Here is a 13,160-nt window from a genome sequence, read left to right as displayed (position 1 = left end):
TCAACCAGAACTGTGTATTTTTCCTTGATAGAGTCGCACTTGAAATATGGAATCGACTTTTGGGGCTTTTGTAGTCAGCAACTAGTAAATTCAGTATTCGTTTTACAAAAAAGGGATATCAGATATATATAATAATAATAATAATAATAAATCGTCTTTATTGGTGAAGGTACAAAATAGGCGCAGTTTAGCCAAAGGCTACTCTTACACTTAACCTAAAATGTACAATTCTAATCAACTAAAATGCTAAATAGAGAGAAAGACACGATGAAAAAAACGCATAACATAATAATAATTTATATCATAGGTATCTAGGTATCTATGATTCTTAACTCTCCCTTCAAAAGTTGCATACAATTGTATAACAGTGAGTTGTAGAATTTGATGGAGAGATAAGTGAACGACCTCTGAAACAGTGACGTCTTATAACGAGGGACATGCAGTTTATTTTTTGATCTTACATCCAATGAATGTAGCATACACCTAGGAATCAGTTTATTGTAAAGTGATGTGGGAATTTTGTAACTCAATACTTTGTACACAAAATTGCAAAGATTATAATTAGTACGATTGATCATTGTCAGCCAATTTAATTCTTTGATTTTATTCGAGACATGATCGAATTTTCTTAAAGAATAGACAAGTCTACAACAGAAGTTCTGTACTTTCTGTTTCCGATTTAAATCAAATTTACTTAAAAGATTGCTGTACACAATGTCACCATAGTTGAACCGTGATAAGACCAACGACTCAGTGAGAAGTTTCCTGATTGGTCGACTGAAAAAATATCTATTTGAATAAATTAGTTTGAGAGTCCCAAACGATTTTCTGAGCAAATCATTCAAATGCAAATCAAATTTTAGGTCAGAATCAAAAATAATACCTAGGTTTTTAATATGTAGGGCAAAACCACAAGATCACTGCAAACCACTTTTTATCAGTCAAAAAATTCTTACTGTAGCTTGTTTATTCCTTTTAGAAACCGTTTGCCTAATTCACAAAAAGTACTCTAACTCAGCAGCAAATAATGACAGATATTTCTACACGAGAGAAAGTCGGAATTTATCCTTGCCAATCCCAAAATCAGCAACTACAAAATTTTCTTTTATACAGCGTGACTCACGGTCAATGGTAGTTTACACGTTTCTGGAAAACGCAAAGCATGATTTTTCTGAAAATTCCACCTCTTACATTTCCTTACCTGTTCTATCGATCTAAAATATTTTCAGCATTGCGGCGTTGCCACTTCTATCAAAAAGTCCTAGCAATTATATTTTTTTTAATGGAACACCCCATATATTAATACATTTTTGGAATCGCTCTAGTATTTTAATACTTTTTTGTTGATAATGTCCTATAATGTCCTATCTCTATCTGTTTTCGAGATAAAAAATAAAATGTGCTAAATATGGTCCAAAACATAGCCTTAATTGAAATTAAGTACATCAGTACTCTCAGTTCATGAAAAGTTGATATTTTGATGATAGTTTGGACAAACTCGAAATATTCAAACAACACCAAGAAATCGACTTCACATCATACAGGGCGTGCTAAAATTACTAATATTTCCATAAATAAAGCCGTTTTTGTGGAAAAATAGTTATTCACGTTTTACCTACAAGTGTTGAAGGTGACATTTTATTTTGTGAGTGGGGATTAATGCAAAACGAGCGTCAGCAAGTGGAGCAAACTCACGAGTAAAATAAAATCACTTTTAACAAATGTATCATACAAATTTTTTTGTATAACGTTACTGCTGATAATAAAAAAATTATAGGTTCCATGGGATTTGAACACACGATCTTTGAATTACAAGGCATATGTTACAACTACATACGCCAACTCACGTTATTTTAAGGAGGATTATTGGTTAGTCATGAAGGACTTTCAACAGTTGGACTGAATACTACTTCGTCATCGTCAGTAACTTCACAGGGATTTAATATTACCAATAGCACGAACTGCATGTGTGAACTTTTCTAAATGATTTTTTCGTAGGTGTTCTGATTGAAGTGTTTCTATCAAAGAGATTTTTCAATAACAGTTGTACAAAAACTTATTTTTGAAGAATTTGATTTCTAGGTAGCCGTGGAAATATCAAGCTTATGACAGTTTGGTGACTTTTATGAGTAATTGATAAATGGTTATTGACGGTGTTTCAAAAAATCGCCAAAAATGAATGCAAATATTGATTATTCAAATGAAGTTCTTATGAAATTATTTATTATACATGGACAGTGTGATCAAATCATTGCCAGAACTTGTAGAAAATTCAACCAAATGTATCCTGAATTAACACCAATGAACGGAAGGAAGTTTGTAAGATTACAAAATAATTTCCTTAACTATGGCTCCGTGTTAAAAGCGCCATCAACATTACCAAAACCTGTTACTTCAAATGAGGACAATACTGTTAACGTTTTGGCATATTTTTATGCACATCCAGAAGCTTCCATTTGCAGTGCAGAAAAATATTTAGGTGTATCACATGCTTCAGTACAACGAATTTTGAAAAATCACGGAATGCATCCGTATAAATTTACCAAAGTTCAAGCTCTAAAAGCAGGAGACTTCGAACGTAGAATGCATTTTTGTGAATCCCTTTTGATTCATACACAGAAAGATCGGGAATTTTTGTCAAAAATAATTTGGAGTGACGAATCAAAATTTACGAGGGATTTCAATAGAATTTTCAATAGAAGGAATAAACATTTTTGGGCTGATCATAATCCTCATGTTACAAAAGAATTGGGTTTTCAAGAAAAATTTGACCCGAATGTTTTCTGTATTCTGAAGAACAATAAAATTAGCTTTTTTATTTATGAAGACACACTGAATGCAGAGAGATACCTCCAAATATTAAGGACGACTATAACCGATTTTCTTGAAAATTTGCCTTTAGAGGAATATAGGAATTCGTGGTTTCAACTGGACGCAGCGCCAGCTCATTCCACCCAGGAAGTTTCCAGGAAACTTGACGAACTCTTCGACGATTGATGGTTTAGGCGTTTAGGGCCGTGGGATTGGCCACCGAGATCACCCGATCTCACGCCACTTATTTTTTTATGGGGTGTTTTAATAGATAGGGTATACAGTACTCCAGTGCCTACCAAAGAAGAATTGCGACGGCGAATAGTGCGGAGTGTTGAAGATCTGGATCCCCAGGAAATTGAAAAAGCAACCACAAGTCGCGTACAAACAAACATTTTAAAGTGTTTAGAATGTAATGGACAACATTTTCAGCATTTATTGTGAAAATGTGATATTTTGTTTACAATTTTGTTATTTTGAATCATCCTATTCTGTTATTGTCTGTACTTTCACATGTTTTAGCCCACAAAATCTTACGTTTTACCTAGAAATGACTGATTTTTGGTACAGTTGTTCCCTGGAAACTTTGAGCCATAGTTAAGGAAATTGTTTGGTAACCTTACAAACTTCCATTCGTTCATTGGTGTTAATTCAGGATACATTTGGTTGAATTTTTTACACGTTCTGACAATGATTTGATCACTTTGTTCGTGAGTATAATAAATAATTTCATAAGAACTTCGTCTGAATAATCGATATTTGCATTCATTTTGGAAGATGATTCGAAACACCGTCGATAACTCTTTGTGAATTACTTATAAAAGTAACCGAAACGCTTGATAATTCCACTGCTACCTAAATCCAAATTCTAAAAAAAATAATGTTTCTACAAGAAGCGACTTTATTGAGAAAACTTGACAATTCAGGTATAGGGACATGATATATCATCTTGAAGCATTTTTCACCATCTTTCAATTTACCGAGTAATATACAGGGGGTTTCATTTGAAAAAATGAACTTTTGACTACTTTTATGCACAATAGAAATAATAGTAATTTTAGCACGCCCTGTATGATATGGAGTCGATTTCTTGGTGTTCGAATATTTCGAGTTTGTCCAAACTATCATCAAAATATCAACTTTTCATGAATTGAGAGAACTGATGTACTTAATTTCAATTAAGGCTATGTTTTGGACCATATTTAGCACAATTTATTTTTTATCTCGAAAACAGATAGAGATAGGTAAAGGACATCATCAACAAAAAAGTATCAAAATACCAGAGCGATTCCAAAAATGTATTAATATACGGGGTGTTCTATTTAAAAAAATAAAGTTGCTAGGACTTTTTGATGGAAGTGGCAACGCCGCAATGCTGAAAATATTTTAGATCGATAGAACAGGTAAGAAAATGTGAGAGATGAAATTTTCAGGAAAATCATGCTTTACGTTTTCCAGAAACGTCTAACCTACCATCGACCGTGAGTCACCCTGTATATGAGAGCAAGAAAATATACAACCACCTTCCGAAGTGCTATAGGGCAATAGCAAATTTTAAAAACAATCAGAAAATTTTAACTCTCAGTATTTCAGATGCTTACATATCTGTAATGATTTATTTATTATTTATCTGTAATATATTGTTTTATTTATGTGTATACGTATATGTACATTTTTTAACCCTATAATGATTGTTCACTGTATATCAAATTTTGATATTTTTCAAAAACTTCAACATTGTTGACTTCATAAAGTTTCACTAGCTTTGTCAATAAGGATTTCTTAGATAATAGAGCATGATTGATTGATTAATTGATTGATTGATTGATATACCTGTAAGTGCTTGTTTCCTTCCTGAACACATCGTATTCTATAGCTTTCTCTATTGGTTTCTCATCACCAAAACGTCAAGAAATGGAAGTTGTCCCTGATCTTCTAACTCATATGCGAATTTTATTGATGGAAATCTGTTATTCAAAAAGGAAACAAAGTCCTCAATACCATCAATATACGAAGAACTTTAGAAAATTTTTCGAGGAGCTAGGTAGGAAGGTGGTATTTAAAACAAGCAATACACTAGATCTCCTTCTAATGAACTGCAGTCTGAGTCCATTCCTATCCTTATTATACTCATACCGTTTCCTTTAAGTACTGTTTTTGCCAGCTTGGGAACTGTGTTTGCTCTTTATATCCGATTCGTTGTCAAAGTTCAGTCAAGATGTGTGAGAATAATAGAAAACGGGGTTCATTAAAGGCAAAGTTAACCATATTCTTTAAGTATGTGGATGATGTGAAGGGGAAGTCAGAAATTTCAGACTTTGATATCATTCAACTAAAAGATAGATTAGAAAGAATTGAACAAACTATGATTGAATTTGATCCAATTCAAAATGTCATTGAGTGTTTGACAGATGAGTTAGAAAGTGAAATTTCCGAAAGACAGTTATTTGAAGACTCTTTCTACAACCTTACTTCAATTGCAAAGAAAATCATAAAAGATTTTGATATTCTTTCTAATCAAGATAATGTCTCTTCTCATTCCTCAATTCTTTCTCAGCCATTGGCGAATAATTCTATTTCAAACCAAAACTTCAATGTCAAATTACCTACTATAAGTTTACCTACATTTAGTGGAGAGTATGCAAATTGGTTGGAGTTTCGCGATACTTATGAATGTTTAATTCACCAAAATGTAAGTATAACTGACATTCAGAAGTTTCATTATCTTTGATCGGCTTTGGCTGGAGGCCCGACTCAGGTTATAGGTTCTCTTGAATTTACATAAAAAAACTATGCAGTGGCGTGGCGAGCTATGCTTGAGCGCTTTAATAATAATAGAATACTAGTTCAGAATTATTTCAAGGCTTTATTTAATATGGAGTCTTTGAATAGGGAATCAGCAGATGGCATAAGAAAATGTATGGATACTGTTTCAAAACATATGCGAGCGTTGGAACAGCTCGAACAACGTACGGATAAATGGGATACACTAATAATTTATTCAGTGACAACAAAATTAGATTCCTCTACACTACGCGAGTGGGAGGAATATAAAGCGGATAACAATTTACCGGCATTAAATGACCTTAAAATATTTTTAAAATCACGAGCTGATTTATTAGAAACTTTAGAGGTAAATAAACTTGAAAAATCGGCTAAAGCCAAAATATCTAAAAATTTCGTTGCAACCGATAATAATAAGTTCAAATGTAAAGTTTGCAGCAAAGAACATTACATACAAAATTGTTTTCAACTTTTGCAATTACCGGTTGACAAGAGATTAGAGAAAACAAAAGCTTTAAAATTGTGCTTAAATTGTCTACGACCTGGACATAATAGCTATATTTGTCGTCGGGGAACTTACAAAAAATGCAACTCAAAGCATCATACTTCATTACATTTTGAAAAACATGTTTCGAATGAATTAGATGTTAATAACGACGACCCATTCAGTAATAATGTTTCAACTTTGTCTTCTCGGGTGTCAGATTCACACATCCTTTTGTCTACGGCATATATTCAAGTATTAGATGCGAACAAAGTTTCTCATACAGTTCGTGTATTCTTAGATTCAGGATCACAATCAAGTTATATTACAAAATATATATGTAGACGATTGAATTAAATCACTAATGCAATTAATTTATTAGTTTCTGGAATGAGTCAATCAAATTTAAATATAATATGTAATATAAAATGTAATTTAACAATTCAATCTCTTCACAATGAATTTTCTGAAGATATTACATGTTTAGTTATTCCTCATATTTCCAGCGAGTTACCGAGTATAGGTATCTCTCAACATTGAAGACTTGAATATTCCTAAAAACCTGATTTTAGCTGACCCGTTATTTTATGAACCAAGCCAAATAGACATACTCATTGGGGACAATTTGTTTTGGAATTTGTTGGCAGAAGGTCAGACTTCGTTAGGAAATAATCAACCTGTCCTACAAAAAACACGTTTGGGCTGGATTGTTTCCGGTCCATGTAATCAAGTTCAGTTTTCAAATAAGACTTGTAATTTTAGTCAAATACGGGATATTCTATTTGAATTATCACGTTTTTGGGAGTTAGAAGAATATACAGATGAAAAAATGTGGTCAAAAGATGAGATGGCTTGTGAAAATCATTTTATAGAAAATACATTGTGCAATAATGATGGCAGATTTGTAGTAAAATTGGCATTTAAAGACGACTTGGAAAAACTTGGCGATTCTTACGAACACACAAAGTACCGATTTTATTTTTTAGAACGTAAATTTTAAAGGCAATCCAATTTGAGGGAAGAATACATAAAATTTATGAAAGAATATGAACGTTTAGGACACATGACTGAAATGAAACAAGCTGATGCTTCTGAAGAGGCATATGGAGGATGCATCTACTTAAGGTCAGTTAATAAACACGGAAATATAGAAGTCAATTTACTCTGTTCAAAAACTAAGGTCGCACCTCTAAAAACAATCAGTTTGCATCGTTTGGAATTATCGGGTGCATTAATATTAGCATGATTGGCAAACAAAGTATCGAAATCATTACGGCTAAATATCAACAAAAGATTCTTCTGGTCTGATTCAACTATAGTCCTGGCATGGTTGAAAACACCACCGAACAAACTTTTGTGAGCAACAGAGTAGCAAAAATACAAGAACTAACTAATACTGACATTTGGCGTCATATTCCTAGCGATATTTTATCTCGCGGATTGATACCTGACGAAATAGCTAATGTTCAGCTGTGGTGGCATGGTCCATTGTTGCTTTCAAAAGGTTGTGAGGATTGGCCAAATGAAGTTAATTCATTGAAAACAAATGAATTACCAGACTTCAGTTAAGAAATTCAGTTATTTGCAGTACAAAATCTTGAAACCTTTCCTTGAAATTGATTTTAGACAAGACACAGGTACCTAGCAGAGGTATGTACGATATAAATAAGGATACATTGTATGTTATTTAGTTTAATCTTCCTCTTAAAGATGATCACTTGGTGATTGAAACATGTGTCGAGGTGTTAAAAATGACGGTTTGGTGTTGGGACTAAACTCCAGTAATATTCATCAGTACACTAAAGGTTCTAAAACAGTTCATCACAAGTTTGACACTATTAGTTATTTGATTTCAAAGATGACGTATTTTATGCATGTTCATTGCTGGATTTTGATTCTATTTGCATTGTTCATTGTTACAGGGTTTACGAAAAAGTGTGTTAATAGGAATGATTGGCACATGCGCAGGCTCATGGTTGAAATTAGGCTCAGTCAGCCAGGATCGCTTCTGGGTGGCTTTCGTGGGTCAATCCATCGTAGCTTTCTGTCAAATTTTCGTGCTTTCAGTGCCGGCTCGAGTAGCTGCAGTTTGGTTTGGCCCATCCGAAGTGTCTTCGGCTTGCAGCATCGGAGTGTTCGGAAATCAGGTGAGAAGCTATTGTAGGCAATTAATTTTCAGAAACAATTTGTTTTTCATTAGAATTGTTCGATACTTGATCCAAATTCAAAAGAATACTAATGAACACGACAAATTATGAGATTTGCGAGAGTTCCTGGGAACAGCTCTTCAAATGATAATAATCAGTTTGATATGCTGACACATTGTCTTATTTTGAGCAAATATTACTGGCACACTAGAGAAAAAACAATAATAACAAATTTAAAAAACAAATGTTATTAACTACTACCAGAATTTTGAAAGTAGTAATCAAGAAGTCTTTAACATGTCACTAGCGCACAGTTTATTTGCCACAAAAAACCTGATATTGTTTAATTGTCACTGTTAAACAATGACCAAGCATACGAAAGTACTGCCCACTAATGGAATGGAACAGTTACAGCCATAAACGTAGCTCTTTACTATTATTGAACAGTTTATCGTTAGTTACCTATTTCTTGGAATAAGTGTAGTTACAGATTGATTGTGATACGCGAATTGTAATAACAATAAATACTTGAAGCAAATTCTATTGTTTTGTGTTGAATCAAAAGTCAATAGCAGTAATTAAAATAGTGTCAAAATGCACATGTTCACTTGAGCGTTTTTCTTTTGAGGGATGGTTTACGGTGAAGTTTTGTTTTTCACATTTACCTAATAGCTATTTATGATATGAGTGTTAAAAGTGAGGTTTTATTTTGTGAGTGGAAAAGTTTGCGAAACGACCGTAGTAAGTTGAGCAATTTCATGAACAAAGTAAAACTTACTTTTAACACAAATATCATACAAAGTTTTTTGTACAACTGTCCTGTTTTCATAATGAAATAGACGAATTTAATATTTCTACGTTTGTTTGAAGGTGATTGACAATGTTTCCTGATGAATTTCACTAGTTCGGACTTCCATTGTCTGATATTATATGAAATGATTTGAAATCCCTGAAAGAACAAAAAAAAAAGAAGAATTAAAAATTAATAGCTGAAAATAACAATTATATTAAGCAAAAAAAACCTGAAATGAAATTATAGTGAAATAAAATACAAGTGAAAATGGAACAATTGAACAAAAAATAAAAATAAAAAAGATAAAAATGAAAAATAAAAAGTTAAGAGATTTCAAACCAAGTTATTTCACGACGTTTCGATTGTTAGAATCCACAATCGTCTTCGGGTGATGACTGGACTGATTCCTCCGAGAGATGACTATTTATGGGTCGTTCAAGTACTTTCACTTATCCCCGCTTTCCATTTTGTTGGCCAGTTTTCGCATGTTGATGGGTTTCCTTACGCTGCGTATCTCTACGCTAGCTTAGCTGAATACGTTGTTGGACAACATGTATGCGGCTTCTTTGAATTTTTTCCTGAACCAATGTTCCTCTCTGTGTATGATCTCAGCTTGGGACCACTCGATGTTGTGTTGATGGGTCTAAACATGGTCTGCTACTCCTGATTTGCTGGTTTGACCTCGCTGTGTGTGTTTCTTGTGCTCGACAATGCGAACAATCAATGGCCTCTTAGTTTCACCGAAATAGGATTTTCCGCACTCACAGGTAAATGCATTTCTTGGAATCGCAGTCCGCGTTTGGTGGCCTGGTTTTCGTGGGGCTGCTACGGATAGTGATACCGGATCTGAAGCAGATTCTGATGTTGTACTTGAAACCAATTCTGCTCTGATGTAGGGAAGTGCAAGCACTGGTTGTGACGGCTTCTGTTCTTTTCGAGGCTCCTGCTATTTTCGGAATATATGGAGCCTGCTGGCGTGAAGAGCTGTGCCATTTATTGAAGAAGACATCAAATCAATGGATATTTTCGCCATTGAATAACATTACAAATCATACTTACAGTAAAAATGAGCGAAAACAATAAATTGAACATTGAATTGACGAGAAAGTTATACATGTATATGAATTTTTTTGTGGGTTTGACAAATGTCATACCTTCACATAAATGTCATTTTTCAATGGGTATTATGATACAATTTTCATTATTATTATGTTTTTGATGTAGTTCCAGTGAGTTACTGTATATACTGCTGAGATTATCAATGCCAGTTTTCTTATTCATACAATCAGAAGATTTATTAATTTCAACCATTTCAAGAAAAAGGCGTTTGGAAATATTTTTTTCTGTATGTGAAAATTTGATATTGGAGTAATTTGGTTTATGTCCTGTTCCAATATAATTCAAGGTACAATTGTTACAAGGAATGTTATGAATCACATTTGACTTTTTTGTTTTATCTTTCAATTTGGTATTCAAATTCTTCATAGTTTTAATATTTTTTTGGCATATTTTGATATTTTGTTCATTATGAAAAAGTTTAATGATATTTGAAGATAAATTTCCAAGGTTAGGTATATATTGATAAGAAATATTGATAGGTGAACTATCATTATATACATTCCTGTTAATTACATCGGAATTTGTGTTACTGCCATTATTACGAAATCATCATACCCATTGAAAAATTACATTTATGTGAAGGTATGACATTTGTCAAACCCACAAAAAAGTCATATACATGTACAACTATCTTGTAAATTTAATTCAATTTATTGTTTTTCGCTCATTTTTACTGTTAGTATGATTTGTAATGTTATTCAATGACGAAAATATTCACAACTCATTAAATTATAGGCCCTGAAGAAGCTTCACATTAAAAGCAAAAGCTTGGCAAAGTAAAAACATTTCTCCAGTCGCTAAGATTATCTATATATGTATATATATATATATATATATATATATATATATATATATATATATATATATATATATATATATATATATATGTATATATATTGAAAATATTTTTAACGCGCTACTCAATATCTTTTAATACTCTTGACAATCATTAATAATATCACTTTTAATGACGTTTGTACAAAAAACCATTTTCTGGATCAGTTTTCCGTCATTCATTTTGCTTTACTTCAAATCTCACGAATCTCACGAATATCTCCAACAGTGGTTTTCGACAACCTTTTTTTATAATTGGCGATTTTTTTTCATTTTCCTTCCCAGTTTGTACGTCTTGTTGATTGAAGAAGTGATACCTCTTCTCCAGATTGGAACAATCTATTTTTGGGTCCGCAACAACCTTCGATAATTCAACTTGACATGCCCATCACGTTACTCATTTAAAAAATGATATAGCCCATCCAAATTGTACTCTATTACAGCTCGTTAGACACTTTATCTATTAGGATATCCGCAGGGAGATCAACAACTTCTATAGTTATATCATAAATAATTCATACATTTGTCTACATGTCACTCATATTCGCCGTTTTATTCAAAGAAATTATATCTTCAATCAGCACAGAGCCGAACTTGGAATAGTTGGAATATCTAAAGTCCTAAATGATCATTTTATTAAGACAATCTACATGCATTGTTCTGACTTATAACTTCATATCCTCCCCTATTTGAAGAATGGTAGTAATGATTATCTAAAACTAGACAGCACTGTTTCGATCCGCCTTATATCTCATCAGTGGTGCCGAGTTGGACAACTTAGGTTTTACTAGTTGTTTGGTAGTAAAAACCGCAGAGAAAGATAGAAAGCGATTTGTTCAGCGGAAGATATCCAAGCTTGGCATTGCAACAAACTACCCTTGTTTATCTTATTCCAGGTTTTCCTGATGATTCCATAGATGACGTATTTATGAGGAAAGATGTCCATGCTCACTTTTAATACAAATCCTGTTGAGTTTTTCATTATGCTGTTGTATCTTTTATGTGATTATATGAATGAATATAATGAATTTACTCAAAAGATAGGCAGCTCTTCGTCGGTATGCACTATGGGTTATTAAAAAAATTCAGTATCCTAAAATTTCAGCAATTGAATATATTCTTTTATAGAGATCTAAGTTGGGTTCCACACAGCCAATAAAATAAGTGGTAAATTATCTGGTCCACTGTGTAACCAAATCTAATCAAATTGAGTTCTTCAAATCACAGCAATGAAGTGAATCTCTAAGACTCAGATATTCTGAAGATACTTGATATCCACAAAATACTGGCTGGTAAATTGAACAATTGTAGAAATCAAAATCTGAATATGCTACAAATTTGTTATTTAATCGCGTGTAAAATAATTGTAATTACTTAATAATGATCTTAGATGAAAGTACGCTTTGACTTATATAAGGAAAGTCCAAGTGAAAATATGAGGAGAAGTATTACTTATAAGATTCATGTCATTGAAAAATTGAAAAAAATAATTATTGAGAATGGTATCAAAATCACCTCACCAGAGAATACTCGATTCAGGTTTACACTAGCAATGATCATCGCTAACACCGCACCACACTAAGCCCCTTATTTGGACTACCCAAAATCTACAAGAAGGACGTTCCGCTCTGACCGATCATCAGCTCCAGGAATTCGGCTGCTCTTCGGTTTGTCTAGATTTTTACTACCCATAATACAAGCATTACAAGGAAAAATATCGTCTTTTGTGAAGAATTAAAGACATTTTGTAGAACTACTAGGGGCAATTGAAGTCACACAGGAAGATCAGTTGATCTTCCTGTGTGAGTTCGACGTGGAAAGCTTTTAAACCAACGTTCCGGTCGAAGAAGCACTCCAAATGATACAGAGGAAGCTATCCGAAGACGGGGACCTGGAAGATAGAACGAATTTACCTATAGAAGTAATTATAGAATGACTACGATTTTGTGTACGAAACTGTTATTTCCAACTGAAGGACGAATTCTTTACAGAAGATGAGGGACTGCCAATGGGATCGCCACTTTCAACAGTCATAGCCAACATATTTATACTACATATGATTAATTTTATATCTACTTACACGTCTACAAAGTTTTTGAATGTTCTGTATATATTTATTTCACCCTTTTGTTAACCTTATACTCATTATTAATTTTAGTATCTTAAGTTATAAACATTTTTTTACACC

At 33.0% G+C, this 13,160-nt stretch overlaps 1 protein-coding gene and 1 long non-coding RNA gene across 4 annotated transcripts in view; both read left to right on the top strand.

The window, feature by feature from the left end:
* LOC111502094 (choline/ethanolamine transporter flvcr2a) overlaps nt 1-13,160 on the top strand; it is a 54,801-nt gene that overhangs the window by 21,746 nt on the left and 19,895 nt on the right. For all 3 annotated transcript variants that reach the window (XR_012465392.1, XM_074175090.1, XM_074175089.1), the window contains exon 3: nt 8,002-8,226. Coding sequence is in view for 2 of the 3 variants with exons in the window: in XM_074175090.1 (XP_074031191.1) it covers nt 8,002-8,226 (225 nt within the window). In the remaining variant the exon portion in view is untranslated. The remainder of the gene's footprint in view (nt 1-8,001; nt 8,227-13,160) is intronic.
* Nucleotides 2,096-4,469, top strand: LOC141482182 (uncharacterized). The gene is made up of 2 exons (XR_012465393.1): nt 2,096-4,214; nt 4,270-4,469. It is a non-coding gene; the product is annotated as an uncharacterized lncRNA (long non-coding RNA).

This window comes from Leptinotarsa decemlineata, unplaced genomic scaffold, assembly GCF_025532065.1.
Source record: "Leptinotarsa decemlineata unplaced genomic scaffold, Ldec_3_MD MMD2_tig00000882_RagTag_RagTag, whole genome shotgun sequence".
In the NCBI taxonomy this organism is placed as follows: domain Eukaryota; kingdom Metazoa; phylum Arthropoda; class Insecta; order Coleoptera; family Chrysomelidae; genus Leptinotarsa; species Leptinotarsa decemlineata.
This window is presented reverse-complemented; position numbering and strand designations above follow the sequence as displayed.